At 32.3% G+C, this 16,146-nt stretch overlaps 1 protein-coding gene across 1 annotated transcript; it reads left to right on the forward strand.

Moving 5' to 3' along the window:
* The first annotated feature begins 4,849 nt into the window (after positions 1 to 4,849).
* On the forward strand, positions 4,850 to 8,572 carry LOC111889385 (probable mediator of RNA polymerase II transcription subunit 26b). The gene is made up of 9 exons (XM_023885527.3): positions 4,850 to 6,027; positions 6,167 to 6,235; positions 6,321 to 6,403; positions 6,801 to 6,853; positions 6,947 to 7,071; positions 7,293 to 7,323; positions 7,407 to 7,690; positions 7,886 to 7,976; positions 8,061 to 8,572. The coding sequence occupies exons 1-9, from the start codon at positions 5,452 to 5,454 to the stop codon at positions 8,192 to 8,194; spliced, it is 1,446 nt and encodes a 481-aa protein (XP_023741295.1). The 5' UTR covers positions 4,850 to 5,451; the 3' UTR covers positions 8,195 to 8,572.
* The last annotated feature ends 7,574 nt before the right edge of the window (positions 8,573 to 16,146 follow it).

Here is a 16,146-nt window from a genome sequence, read left to right on the forward strand (position 1 = left end):
CGGCCCATACACATATATAACACATAATACAAATACTCTAACACATAAAGCACATATATCATATATCAACCTGCCTTCCGGCCCGTAACATATTCCAACACATAAAGCACATACACCATATATCATACCTGACCTTTCTGTCACATAATACCTTGCCTTCCGGCCCATATATAAGCATGTATATCACGCGTAGCAGCTAACTTTCCATTTATAGCATATAAACATAACACATAACATACTTGACCTTCCGGTCACACAATCAAACCCTTCTGGGTGAAGTATAGTGAGAAGACTCACCTCGCGGACACTGGAAGATAGCAACTCCTAAAATCCCTTGCACTTGATCCTCCGAGCTACAAGCTCCCTGTAACATCATATATCCCTTATTAATACTTCTATCTTCCACGTTAACTGACCCTAAGAAATCACACCAGTCAACTCTGGTCAACAGTCCATTGTCAGCTCGACTGGACTCGGCGAGTTCCCTGGCGACTCGGCGAGTCTGGTCGTCCTTCAATCCTCTAAGATTCCCCTTCTACTCGTCGAGTATCCTCTTTGACTCGACGAGTCACTCCTGGAAGAATCGCGGGGCCACCCCGACTCCACTCGCCGAGTCTGAAGAACAACTCGGCGAGTCCCAGTGAATCTTCAAGCTACTCGCCGAGTCTGATCATCCGACTCGGCGAGTCCACGCCATGCAGTCGATCAAACTGCTTCCTGAGATGCATATTTTCCCGAATATACAAACATAGGACCTTCTGGACCTCTAAGGGTACTAATACAGGGTTATAAACGTTGGATAGTAACACAACAATCCATCTAATCCCAAATGGGTTTCATAAACCCTAAATTCGTGTACACATCCAAAATAACAGGAATGATCCGAAACATAACCTGAAAACGTACTCTCTGTGTCCCCAAACCTCAGAACTCGACCCCCTTGCTCTTCCTTTGGCCAAAATCCTTCCTCTTCTTGCACCACAATTCCTTCAAAGTCAATAATGGCCTTCAAGTTTGCTCTAGATGCCACAGTCGTTTAGGGTTCTCCACAATCGGCCAAAAGACGTGAAATGACGACATAACAACCCTTATATACGACCCAATACGAAACGGCTAGGGTTTCCGCTGAACAGCGTCGACTCGCCGAGTCCATATCTGGACTCGTCGAGTCCAGTCGTGAACCCGCGACCAAACCTGCGACCCTACTCGGCGAGTCTGGCTCCGACTCGTCGAGTCTCCCCTTTAAAACACCCCCAAAATGCAATTTAACAATACTTGAGATTTTGGGCTGTTACAATTGTTTTATGCTGTTTCCCGCTAGTGAACTAGATTATACTAAATTGTGAGGCGCTACTTCAATATTGCACCCTTAGGTGTACAGGGATAAATCCTTTTAGTATAACCAGAGTCACTGGGAGGGAGAGCGTGAGATTTGTGAATAGATCTATTCGGTACTGACAATCCTACACCAGAACTGCTAGCTACAGTTAGGCAGGCATGCCTGTGGTGAACAAATGTCATTTAGCTTAACGCCTGAAGAACATTATAAAGGTCTCTCGGTCATATCAAGTATGGTTATACGACTCGTAAATAAGTATAAACTAACTTTGGTTTACAGACTCTAATCTTCATTGTTTTATCTTGAGTAATAAAACTATTTTCATAAATACACTGATAGTAATCAGGGATTTCTAAACTTGCATCTCTACCTCTAGGACGGATAACCTATTTTTAGGGAAAATATAGGATTTTCCCGGGATAACTCGACTTTTCATTAAAGTATTTGTTTTTACATGTAACTAACGGATATTCATATAAATTCCATGACTCCTTGGATTGTACATACCTTGTATGAATTGGGAAGTCATGGAAGGAATGAGTTTTCAAACACGCTTTTCTTAAGAAAATATAGGATTTTCTTGAGGAACACTTTTCAAAAGGATCAAAGAAACATTTTCCACCAAAACTAAATGCTTATGAACTCACCAGCTTTATGCTGATATTCTTTCAAAATTGCTTGTATTCTCAGGGGATTAGTAGACAAGTACTTTCAGGAGATTGGAGAAGTCGGAGCGTTAGAATCACGTCTTTCTATTTTACTTTGGATATGAACAAAACTATGTACTAAGACAATTTAAACCTTGTTCATATATGTATTCAATGTTTGGTTGTGTTTACTATGCTTGCTATGATACAATTATTGTGATACTACACATGACGTCCTCCGCCCCCGAACGTTTCCACCGTTCCGGTTTGGGGGTGTGACAAGGAAGGGCATGGATTTTCGTTCGGGGTCTGAGCAACAGCTTGCATTCGAGACACTAAGATAGAAGTTATGTGAGGCCCTGATATTGACCCTTCCTTAGGGTCTTGAGGACTTTGTTGTTTATTGTGATGCTTCCATCACTGGTCTTGGGGCAATTCTTATGCAATGAGGGAGGGTTATTGAGTATGCTTCTAGGCAGCTGAAGCCACATGAGGTTCGGTATCCGACACATGATTTGGAGTTGGGAGCGATGGTGTCTGCTCTCAAGATTTGGTGACATTATTTGTATGGGGTCTGGTGTACCATCTACACAGATCATAAGAGTTTGAGATATCTCACGGATCAACCGAATCTGAACATGAGACAATGTAGGTGGCTTGATGTAGTCAAGGATTATGACTACACAATTTTGTACCACCAGGGGGAGGGTTGTTAATCGGGTTTCGGGTTAAACATGTCGGGTTAGTCGGGTTTTCACAAAGAATAATTTAACCCGACACCCAATCCTATTAAGGAATGGGTTGGTCGAGTTCGGGTTAATCGGGTTTCAGGTTAATCGGGTTTCGGGTTAATAGGGTAGGGTTAGCCGGCTTAATACATTAAACACTTAATTTTAAACATAATATATATGGTTTTTTCAAGAGTGCAATTTGATATAAACCCAAACCATTTTTTTACTCTTTTCTTAACGTCAAGAATGCATACAAACTGAATTAAAAATAAAAAATCATAGACCTCATGGTTATTACAATATACGAGAAAACATGCATACCACAATAGCTAAAAGAGTTCTTTCATTATAAATATTAAATAGATAAACTTTCAGTCTCTAGTTAACGATCAACACCATGTAGTTTATTCATGTTTATAGTTAGTTTAAAATAGAAATAACTATCAAAATAAAATCTTTACTTTCTCGGTCACTCCAGTACTTTTGAGATGTAAAGGTTTTATATCTTTTTGGACTTCAACTTCACAAACAGGAGTTACTTGACCATCGTATGCTTCTAGAGTCATAAAAACTTACATTTTCAAAGGGTTTTAGTCTTTTTATACTGTTTAAGTAGAGAGCAGTGAAATATATAAAAGTTGTGAATTCTTATCCGGGCTGACCCGAAACCCGATTTTTTTTTTCTTGTTTTTTTTTGTTGTAAAATTCAACCCTAAACTCGACCCCAACTACAAATCGAGTTTGTCGGGTTAACCCGAATAACTTGATTTGGAATTCTAACCCTACTGAACCCGACTCTAATTACCTTCTTCGGGTAAGGGTCGGGTTGAATTAATTTATGACTTTAGCCGATATTCAACCGATCTCTTCATGTTATTTTGACGCTAATAGCGTTATTAATAATAAAAAATTTAAAAAATATATATCAAGAAGGGCAAAATAGTATTTTTAAGATAAGCAGGGACTAACGACGCAACAAAACAAAACAATAAAGATTGTCAAGTTAAAAAGAGTTGTTAGAGACCAAACATATAGATTACTCCAAACTATAGAGACCATTCGTGTAATTTACCCTAAAATATTTAATAATGATATGAGTAATTTAATTAATTAATTATTTTTTTTTTCTAAAAATTGTCAATAATCATAAAGTATCAAAGTTAAAAATATTTTGTTTGAAAAAATAATAATAAGTAGATGATGTGACAAAACAGAAAAGAAGATCAACAAATGAAAGGCTTAAATAACCTCCAAATACTTTAGTGTTAAATATCTTAACCAATTTGACTTAAAGATAACGGTGTTCACATTAGAAATGTTCGATCGAATATACCATTTTTACAAAATATATTAATCTAAAAAAACATTGAAAAACAACATCATGATTTTTTGCCAACTAAATGAAAAATGTATAAAATAATTTTAATATTAAGAATGTCGACTATTAAAAAAGTAATGTCACAAATTGATGAAACTTTTTACAGAAAAATATAACTTTTTATATGTTATTTTCTAAAAGAAGCTATTAGATGATATGAATGATGAATATGTCATTTTCGTGAATAAGTTAAAATAGTATAATAGTATCCGAAATCATTTTTTTTGGTATAAAGTAGCGGCGAACATTTAGATCGAATCGGATTAGACCGGGTCTTAGATCGAACCGGTTTGGAAAAAATTGGTGGACCATGGATCGGACCTATTGAGTATTTAGACCAAACTAGACCGATTTTTGGACCGAACCGTTTTTGTAGAAATTAATGGATCTTGAACTGAAACGGTTCAGACTGGTTCAGAGCCTGTCTAGATGTCCAAATGCTCAGCCTAATAAAGTAACTACATTATAATACGAAGAGTAATTTAATTGCTTCTTATTTTTTATGCCTACAAATGTCCTACCCAATGAGATTATGAAAAATATCATCATTTTAAAAATTTTTAACTAACTTATTAAGTTTATATTATGAATATATTAAATTAAATGATGAGTTGTCATAATTTTAATGGATATGAATAATTATAAAAATAAAAAATAGGAGATATCTAATACTAAATATAATATTATTTATTGACGCTCAAATAAAAATAAAAGAAATATAAAAACCGTGGGTTTTGTAGTTTATCGACTCTGCCGAATAGTCTGAGATAGACACGAAGCAAAAAGGGGAAGTCTTTAAGTGGTGAAAAGTGAAATCTGAGAGGGGATTCTCCTTTTCACACACTGCGTTGCGTACACCTGCTTCATATTCCCTCCACTTGAGCTCGGTGAATCAAAGAATTCCCTCCTCTAGAACCAGAATATCTATGTTAATATTCTTAATCGCAACTATTTCGATTTTGATCGTCGATTTCGGATTCTATAATCCATCTTTCATTGATTATTTTTTAAACCCTATTTGGGTTTCTCATAAAGTTCTCTTTTCCCAACAAGAACGACAGAAATTAGCACCCAATTTGATATATTAGGAGTTATTCTATTCAGTTTCTGTTTTCTTTTGTTAATCTAACTGTAGAGATCTTTCCATCGTGCACATATCTTGTAAGGTTTTGTTGGATTTCTTTCATTTATTTGCACAAATTCTCCCAAATTTGCTGATAAATTAAGGTTTTATGTTTATGGGCGTCAACGAGATCGGTTAGTCGATTTTTGGTTTCTGGGTTTTAATCTTTAATATTGTATAGTTATCTGATCTGGGTGGGTTTCGTTTTGAGTTTGGTGGGGACGTTTGTTGCTATGTCGGTCCCAAAATCTGCTGCACGGATGGATTACTGGAGGGAGTATTTTGGTAGCGCTAATGCGAATATATTCGATATCATTGAAGGAGCGATCATGATGGCTGCTTCTGATTATCCAAACGAGTTTAGGATTAGGAGAGATTCGATTGCTCAGACTTTGTTCTCCTGTAGATTAATCAAATGCTCTGGTTGTGATAAAGAGGAATTAGCCTTGCCTGTAGATGATAATGCTGATGACGATGACGATGACGATGATGCTGGTGATGATGACGGAGATGAAGGGGTTAAGTATAAGAGTAAATTAACAGATGTTGATGGGAACTGGAGTAAAGAGAGCAGCAAGGTGATAAATAGTTCTAGAAACGATGATGATGATGATGAAGAAGAGGAAGAAGAAGAAGATGATGATGATGATCATCATCGTCGTGATGTAGAGGTTAATGAAATGAACCATCATGTTAGCAATTACAGCTATGGAGATGCAGAAGCTCTTACCGATGAAATTGAAGAAGAATCCCAGATGTTTGATGAGGTTATGAGGATTAAAGAGATTGTTGACAACAGCCCAGATGAGGTTTTTTTCTTTATTACTTCACTAATTAAATGGAATTCAGTTCAATTACTTGTTAGTTTGAATAACTTAATGACTAACTTATTGTTTCTGATTTAATTCTGGTTGAAGAATGTTTGATCTTATTTCTTGTGCTTCTCAGTCTACATTCGACATATGTAATTCGTTAAGGAAGCTTCAATTGATGAATTTATCAGTAGAAACACTCAAGGTTTGGATATAATCTTTTACAGAATTATCCACCAATTCAACCCTTGAATTATCCTTCTCTTATGTTTGTTCAAATTATATTTCAGGCAACTGAGATTGGAAAATCCGTTAATGTTCTTCGAAAGCATGCATCAAAGGATGTTCGCCAAATTGCAAAAGTGCTAATTGAGTACGAAAATTTTTCCTATTGACTTTATATGCAATTATGCATTTAACAATGCATAAGTTAGTAGACTTAATAAAAAAGAAACTAGCTCTTACACTTGGTTTTCAAAAATTTACGCATCTTTCATAATTAATTAGACTTATCATGAACTTGCGGGAGCTACACGTTATTTAGGTTGTGTTTTACTATAGAAAGAGATCGTATAATTGTTTTGATCACATTAATTTGGAATAAAATAACTCCGCAAGTTCAATTATGGCAAATTATGCTCGTGTGGTTAGCTAACTTTTAGCTCCTAAAAACTCGCACGCAACCATGGATATATCAATTTTAATTTTGTCGCTTCTGCAAAAAGGTTATTCTTCCAGTGACCCCTGAGCTGATATTGTTGTGTATTCAGGGTGTGGAAGCGGATGGTAGATGAATGGGTGAAGGCTACGACTAAAGTGACCGGTAATTCGTCAATTTTTAGTGAAAAATATTATATTATTTGTCTTAAATTTTTTTCCATTTTTTTAAAGAAATTACGATGCTTTGAACTTGCAGTTTCTGAAGCTACCCCGGAGTCGATGAATCCATCTGTTCTTGATGAAGAGGAAGGCCTTCCGTCACCTCCTTTAGACGATTTAGCGTTTTTGAACCCTCACGCAATGTCATTGGAGCTATCCGAGGTATGCAAATCTCATTTTTCCATCATCAAAGAGGATGAGGGGCATTTACGTCTTTTGCACATCCCATATGTTCCATCTTTTTGCGTCGAACAAAATGTTGCAGTTTTTGTCCAATTGACATCCAAACTCGTTGTCCAGTCTTGTCATGTCATGCTGTAAAAAAGTGACATTTATCTGACGGGTTGTGTTTTCTTTTGTACGTTGCTAACCGTGGATCTCAGAAGTTCTTTGATGGCATGGATGATTACGGAAGTGAGTTGAATTTATATCATTTATTATTATATAATTTTTCCATTCGGGTTGTTATTAAATTCCAATTTTGGATATTGTTTCAGATCTTAGGAAAAGCGCGGAATCCAACAAGAACCGTGATAACAACAGAAAGCCACCAGTCGAGAAGCAAAACATAACCAAGTTGAAAGAACAAAAACCGTTAAACGGGCCCACCATGGCCCGAAAGGAGGATCGTGACTCAAATGTTATGAAGCAACAAACCGGTGTCAAACCAACTAGACCTCCCGTTGCCAACTTGGCACCACGAATTAAACCGAATGACCGCAAGTTGCAAAACCCTGAAAAACCAACTCTTCAAAAGAGACCAATAGCACATCAACAACGTGTAAGTTACTCAATTATATTACTATCTTTATGCGCTAAAGTTTGCTATAACTAGCACAACAGTTGCAGTGTGAGAGTTTCAGTTTCAATATCGATTGGGCTCCTTATGGGTATTGGACTCTATGCCATGCCACCACACAGACTGATGTGTACCTGATTTACATCAATTAACATATTTTTGTGTATATTTGTGAAGAAACCGTGGCGTGCGAATGAGGAAAGCGTTCAAGACAAGCTTGAAGAGACAAAAAGGAAACTCCAAGAACGTTATCAACAAGCGGAAAACGGTTTGTATTAATGACTCGTGATGTTTAAAGTCGGTTTTGATTACGCAATTATGATGTTGAAAATATTACTTTGTTTTTAAATAGCGAAGAGACAACGAACGATACAAGTGATGGAACTGCATGATCTACCGAAGCAGGAGGTTCAGGTTGACCGGAAAAACCAACAGATGAGGCCTGGTAACAACCATAACAGACATTGGGCGCATGGGCGTTGCTGAGCTTTTTTGGGAATATATATAAATATAAATATATGAATATAAATATAATATATATATTAGTTTAGTACAAGTGGGAAAAAGGGGTTGGTGTTGTTTATCTTAAGTGTTCATTATTGACTTTTGTTGTATAGAGAGACTACAACCACCCCTTCTGGCCACTTCTAAATTGGTTGGCTGGGGTTGGGGACCCACCTTACCCTATCCCCCACCCCCAATCCCCTACCTACCCCATACTCACATAACATAAAGCATATTCTCATGACATGCTTCGAGAGCACATACATATTAGGTGCATTTAGTGGTCAATACACTTACTAAGTGCATTGTAATATGGGAAGTTAAACGTTTATATTTATGGAAAAGATAATAATTTTGTTATTGGGGTGTGGTTTGATCTCGCTAGGGTTATTTTTAAGAAGAAAAAACTGAACGTAATTTTCGTTTTAATATTTCAAACTAAAAGTTTGATTTAACCTTTTTTTTTTATCTGGTTTCTATACTATGAAAAAGGTTTTAATTTAAAAGGTGATCAAAATGTTGTCTTCTATGCAAAGGGGTATTTCATATATGTTTTTTCTAAACATTAAAATATTATAATTGTCCAATTTAATTTATTAATATCATATTTATCTTTTATAGACATTTAAAATATCATATTTGTCTATTTTTTTTACAATGTTTTTAATAGTTTATAATCATTTTTTATATTTTAGAATTGTTATAATAATTAAAAAATTTGACCACATTATCGCTAGGTATAATAATTGAACGTGTATTTATGGATCGTTCGAATGTTGTTATTTTGACGAACGAAATGTTTTATTTTCAACTTTTCCATAGAATGTATGCATTGATTGTTTAATTTTTGTTGTTAAATATTGTCATGTTATAAATGGATACCATTGATATTTTGATGTTTAAGAAGTTGATATTTTGATATTTAAGAAGATTATAAATGAATACCTTTGATATTTTGATGTTTAAGAAGCTGATATTTTGATGTTTAAGAAGAAAATATATGATATTTTGATTTTTAAGAAGGGTATATATAATATCTTAAAATTTTATGAGAGGTATATATGATATTTAAAAGTTAAGTTTAACAAATATGATATTTTGATGTTTAATAAGAGAATATATGAATTTTTTTTTAAGCAAATAATGGTGTTATTTGCATAAAAGACATTGTTTTGACAGTTTTTTCAGATAAAAAACATAATATTATATTTGTATCAAATTTAAATCAGGTAAAAAACAGAAAAAAATAATTCGGTGGATATTAGTTTATATTGTAAAAGAAGAAATTAGGTGTTAAAAAAAGTTATAATGTCAAAGGGGCCTTAGGATATGCAAAATTTTCAAATAAAGCTTAGAAATTATGTTTGATCACTTTTTTAGTAAACAAAGAATTTTACAATTTTATTTAATTTGAATATAATTATCTGTTTTTCATATTTTTTTTATTTGTATCTTGAATATGAACTCTACACCTACATCCATCCACATTGCCACCCAACTACTATCCCAATCCTTAACCCCATATATATATATATATATATATATATATATATATATATATATATATATATATATATATATATATATATATATATATATATATATATATATATATATATATATATATATATATATATATATATATATATATATATATATATATATATAGGGTTAAGGAGAGAGAGAGCAAAATATACAACCCGATAAAATATAATTTTTATTGTATTAGATTTTAAGTATTAAGTAATGTACTCTTGTTTAAATAGAGTTTTTATCTTTTTTTAAGAAATATTACTTGTGGCACACATAAAAATTGTGAAATTTTTAATATTATAAAAGGGTCGGGCTAATGGGTCGGATATTCATTGATTCGGTGAATACGGTTATGGATTGAATCATTCAAAAAGCCTGAGGGTTAATCGAACGAGACGGGTTATGTTTTTAATTTTTTTAAAGGGTTTAGATCGATGATAATTCACTCCAAACCCGTCCCATTGACATGTCTACTCCCATCTCACCTACACCTATTTGCTTGGCTTGATGTAGATACGGGTGTAGGTGAGCGAGTGAGTTTTGGTTGCGTGATTCTTTATGAGAAACAACAATTATTGGTTTTTTAATTTAGAAACTTAATTGAAAAGGAAAATCAAAATTTTCTGTTTTTTAGAATTTATTTTTTGGATAACAAGAGATTTTTCCACTCCCAAGTTTTTCTTAGAATGATCTAAGTCTCTAACATAAGAATAAGTATTTTTTTCGAAGCTCTTTGCTTAGTTTTACCAACTATTATGGCATAAATTTAGTTTTGCCATGTTTTTGTGTTTTTTTATTTTGTTTGTCTTGGCCAATATTTGCACTCTTAACGCTAATTTCCTATTCAAAAAGATTTTTGATGACAGACTATGTTTCCTTAGATCGGAACATTCAAGTTTCAACGATTAAATTCCGTGTACAAGCGGAATTTATATTATTTTTCTTTTTATATTCTTTAGATACGAAACACATGTAATGTAAGTGGTATTGTAGTAGTCTTTCAACATCTGACCTAATTTTTGGCAAGTAATGTAATCATCTTAGTTTTGCCTAATAACTAATGAGGTGTTGACATTGGTTTTATAATATTATTTCGTGTTGACAAACTATTTGGTCAACTTGTGTCTAAGAATAGCGTGTGGGACAGCACATGCACCTTTTGCCGCTTGTAGTAGTTAGTATTTCCGTATTTTCAACGTAACTTATCGACTCGTTTATTAGTATTATAGAAATCAAAAATATTTTAAAATTAAATTCAGAGTTAATTTGACTGTATAATATTAAATTATTTAATTAAGAGTCAAATACAAGAATTTGTATAGAAAACAAGATGAGAGCACATGGTTTCAAGAGAAATTTTCTCCACTTTATACGTTTGGTTGTGGAAAACTGTTGTTTTCATTTTGCAAAAAAGATATTTTCAAAGTATAGAGTTAGTTTTCATTTTCATTTTTCAATGAAAATTTTAAAAAATATGTTTGGTTAAAACTGAAGTTTTCATTTTTCATATTAAAAATTTAGAAAACTTTGAAAAACTATAAAAATCACTTTTCTAATTTACATACGATTTGAAAAACAAAAAACTTTTATAGTTTGGAAATTTTCGAAAACTAAACATGTTTTCAAATTTTTTATTTTCATTTGATGTTTCGGTAATCAATTTCCATACAATAATGTATACTTGGTTTGCATTTTTTTTTTGGGATAACAATTTAGTAGGGTACAAATTTTTTTATTTTTGTTTATATTTTTCTTAACTTGTTTTTTATATTGTAAAAATAACAATATTATTAGTACATAACGTAAAAAAAATATAAAAAAATGTGAATATCCAAAAACGTTTTTTTTAATAACCTAAATGGTAATATCACTAATATGACTTTGGTTTTTCATGATTCACCCACAGTAATAAGGTGTTTGGTGGTTGACAAATGACAACTGAGTGTTCAATATAATTTTTTTGCCTCCTTCATCCCACTATAAATAACTAATTTATTTCGTCTTTGGTATTTTGGTTAATGGAAAATAAGTGAAATATATATATTTTTGGAAGTTCTTGCCGTTTGTTTTTATAGAATTTATTTGGTCGTCTAACCCTCGGTAATTATTTCAGCGTACAACAATACTTTAGAGTTTAATAAGTTATTATGTTGTAACTGCTTTACATAAATTAGGGTGTTTTTGGGGAGCCACATTTAGCATAAGGTAACTTAGGTGCTGTTTGTTTTTTCCGTGACAAAATGTCTGCAGTTTGCGGACCACATCTGTACACCTATAATTCAGAAGAGGTGGACCAAATGTCTGCAGTTTGAAAAAAAAAACTGTTTGTTTTTTTAACATCTGCAGACTACTAAAATAAACTAAAATCTAAATAAACTTATTTTTTTAAACTACAAAGTGATTTTTTTAATACTTATAACTTTGTTATAAATAATTAATAAATCTAAATCAACATTTATGTATTATTGTATAAAAAGTGAAAATAAAAATAGTACAAATTAACGTATATATTTGATAAAAACCAATAATTTTGGTCGCAAAGTTATACCTAAACATTGTAATTAGGAATCAAAGAATTTGATATATAAATGAATGGAAATAAACTTCTATTTTTTCAATTAAATCAATTAAAAACGTGCAAAAATATTTTTTTAAGAAATTGACGATGCTTTATTAAATAATGTTTATAAAATTTGGCACAAAAAATATAAGAATATATATATAATTTTTTTTTCATATTTATATAAACATTTCAACGACCATTATTGTAATAAACTTTTATTTAGAAATTTGTCAAATATATCATGTTTGTGTCGTCGATTTTTTTTTCTTTTTTTAAGTATTATAACATTTTTTTTCAAATTGTTTATCACTAATAAAGTTGGAATAAATATAAATTCAAAAAAACTAAAAAAAATAAATAAAGTATATGTGTATTTTTAGGCTAGAAGATGTCTGAAGAGGGCTAATGTCTGCGCCAAGCAGACAGAAGAGGCCAGAAAAATCTGCGGACAAAAAACAAACACCACCTTATTTTTTGAACTTTTTAGGTGTGTCATGTTTGGTAAGCCACAAATTAGTTTATAAGATGCCTTATAAGCCAGCCTTTCGATAAGCTACTCTAACAAACGTTTGAGGGAGCTTGTTATATTTCTTCCGATTATGTCCTTCATAAAATAGCTAAAAGATATGAATGAGCACAAAAAATCAATAATATGATTATCCCAAATCAACAATTTCCCTCCAAATCACAAAACTTTTCCCTCCACCATAGATTTCTATAGAGTCAGGCATTATTGATGCTATTGATTTCTATTAGAAAAGAAGGACATCATTGAAGATAGCAATTTGTGTGGGAATCGTTGGGTTTTGCTTATCATCATCATGTATGCATCTTCTTGATTTTCTTTATTATTTCATTAGTTTATTATACCCAAGATATTTTTCATTCCAAATTGCAATGTCTTTTCTATTACGCAACGTCTGGTTTAATTTTAAGTTAGTTTATTATACAATTACAAATTATGCATGAATATATGTGAAGGAATGAATCAATAAACCAAATAAAAATGCATAACGAGAAGGAAGAAACATGAATCTTTTGGTTAAATCCCTAATTAAATACTAATAAACAATTTCTTTTAGATCTTCTTTATTCTAGTTTCCTATGCATTATCCATGAAGCCAGAAACACGGGTCTTTTGGTTCCAGCTTTTTGGTTATTCTCATTTTTTTATCTTCCAGTTGATACGTTTTTCTCCTAGTTATGTAATAGTGTTCAAAAATTGTACCAACAGGAAAGATAGAATTAAACAATATGGAAAAACTTATAATAAATCTTACTTGTAGTTCATTAGGCATTGAGTTGTTGTCCTTCTCCTAGTTTATTTATTTATTTATTTTATTATTTTTTTTAATGTTTGATGCTATTTTTGGAGTATTGATCAAGGTGTATTGTTCAAAGTGCACACCTATATTGGGTCTATTTATTTGAAGTGAGTCACTAAATTATTAGGACCGTCAATTAGAGTTAACAAAAATTTTAGTCATTATTCCTTGGGGTTGATAAACTTATAATAATTCTTACTTGTGGCTCATTAGTCACTGAGTTGCTGCCCTTCTCCAAAGTTTTTTTTTTTAAATGTTTGATGCCATAATTTAAGTATTGATCATGGTGTGTTGTTAAAAGCGTACAACTATATTGTGCATACTTCTTTGAAGTTAGTCACTATATTCGAAGATATTACGTAGTAGACAAAGGATAACCTGACCGAAAAGGATATCTGACACCATATCCACGTCTTAGATATCACCGGTCACAGTTTGAGCATGTACTTCCAACCAATGCTTAAGAGGCTTTTAACTGCGTACATTCATCTCTTCGAAGTTGTATTGAACGTTCGTTTGGAGTGTTCAAGAAAATGTGGAAAATATTGAACATAATGCCAAAATTTAGTGAGAAGACTCAAATAGATGTGATCATGGCGACATTTACCCTTCATAACTATATTTGAAGAAATGATTCAGAAGATATGATTTTCAACATTGTTCAACAACATAATTGCATACATAGAGAAGAACAAGAGAATTATTCAAGATTTAGTTATGATAATATTCGACAATCACGCCATGAGATGCGAGAAATTCATGACAATATTGCAAATATGATATGGAATGCACGACATTTCACTTACACATAAATAGTGGTAAAAATGTTATTTAGTATTTTCTTTAATTTAATTTTATGATTTACATATTTGTTTTATAAAAATTGAATCATTTTCGTAAAGGTCCTTCTATATCATTTTATATTTTCTAGCCACCTTATCAGCTAGTTTTTATCAAACGGCAAATTTTATCAGCTAGTTTATCAGCTAACACCTAGCTTATCAACTAGCAACTACCTTTTCAGACAACAATCAGTTTTTCAGTTAACAAGTAGCTTTTCAATTTGTCTACCAAACATAGCTTTAATGAGAAGATAACAAAGTATGTGGATCTTGGGTGTTTGCTGTTTTCGTATACAGGTTGATATTCCACCATAATAAAGTATTTTAGTTGATAAAAGATCTTGATTGTTTGGAAAGTGGATGTAGGACAAGAGAGAAGTGATTACGTGAACTATGATATTTAATTTGCTTTGTAATACAAATTTTTTTGTTTATATATAACTTAAACAATACAATCCGCAAAAATAAACAAATTCTCCTAAGACCCTTGTTGTAGAATCTTGAGATTTGATTTAGTTCCCAATTACCATCCTAAGATTTCAACACCGACAAGACTAGTACTCTAGTTCAAGCCACATCTTTTATTATGAATTTGTGTTGTAATGCCTTGAAAGCTTTAAAAGAGTCAGATTCTAGAATCAATTCATTTGTAAACAAGGTAGATATCGATAATCCTGTTTTTTTTTGAAAGAAGCATTCTAAAAAAAAGATTACCTAAATTTACAAATATTTAGTATTTTGAATTATAACATTAATCAATTTTATTTATAGTTAGGAATTAATATACAAATTAGATTGTTTTTTTTATCATATATTATTGTGTTGAGAGAAATTAATTATAATCTTACATTTTGTTCATACCAATCATTGTACTCATTTAAATCATGACACATGTCATATTAATATCCTAAATTCTCATTAAATGTTACATATGTCATTATTTAATTGGGTAGAGGGTATGTAGAAACAAAATGACTAAAGAAAATGGTATCATTAAAATATCAAAGTTTTTTACTAAAAGCTTGTGATTGAAAAAAATATTTACCAAACGTAGTTTAAAAAATATTTACATATTAACTGTAGGTTTAATTAAAAAAAGTTATTAACTCCTATCTCTCCTCACGTTACTCCCGCACAACTCTCCTTCACATTCTTCCTCCCTCAACCCATTTCTTCATCCGTCTCCAACAACCTTTTAGCCTCTCTGTATTTGCCATTTCCAATGAGCTATTCTAAATGATTCTTCTTCCCTTACCTTCTCCCCCCTCAAACCATTTCTCCACCCATCACTGGCTGCACTACCGCCTCCTTGAAACTTCCATTTCGATGAGCCATTCTACACGTCCCTTTCTCTCTCACCACCTCCTTATGCATGTTAGCTTCTTGCCGAATATGTATATAACACCTCACCACACCTACCATCATAGCTAGGTAAGTCGCCCCCTATTAGTTTCCAATACATGTTGTTCTTTCCAGAAATAAGAGTTTGGTACATGTTTTTTTGATAATCCTAATTTGTTCAAGCTACATAATCTCAAGTGGAATCTGAATGAACAGAACACCAGAGACTATAATAACAATCCAAAGATTAATTGATCCCAAATAGCCTATATATTATTCCATCAAAATCCACCAAGAAACTCAATCCAATAGCAACGACGAAGCTACGTA

The sequence above is a fragment of the Lactuca sativa genome, chromosome 5 (genome assembly GCF_002870075.4).
Source record: "Lactuca sativa cultivar Salinas chromosome 5, Lsat_Salinas_v11, whole genome shotgun sequence".
NCBI classification, from domain to species: Eukaryota; Viridiplantae; Streptophyta; class Magnoliopsida; order Asterales; family Asteraceae; genus Lactuca; species Lactuca sativa.

What these genes read in the sequence shown, in the direction of transcription:
- LOC111889385 (XM_023885527.3), top strand. Translation starts at nt 5,452, where the DNA reads ATGTCGGTCCCAAAATCTGCTGCACGGATGGATTACTGGAGGGAGTAT. An exon ending in TTGACAACAGCCCAGATGAG is followed by an intron (nt 6,028 to 6,166) that starts GTTTTTTTCTTT and finishes TGTGCTTCTCAG; the next exon opens with TCTACATTCGACATATGTAA. An exon ending in GGCTACGACTAAAGTGACCG is followed by an intron (nt 6,854 to 6,946) that starts GTAATTCGTCAA and finishes TTGAACTTGCAG; the next exon opens with TTTCTGAAGCTACCCCGGAG.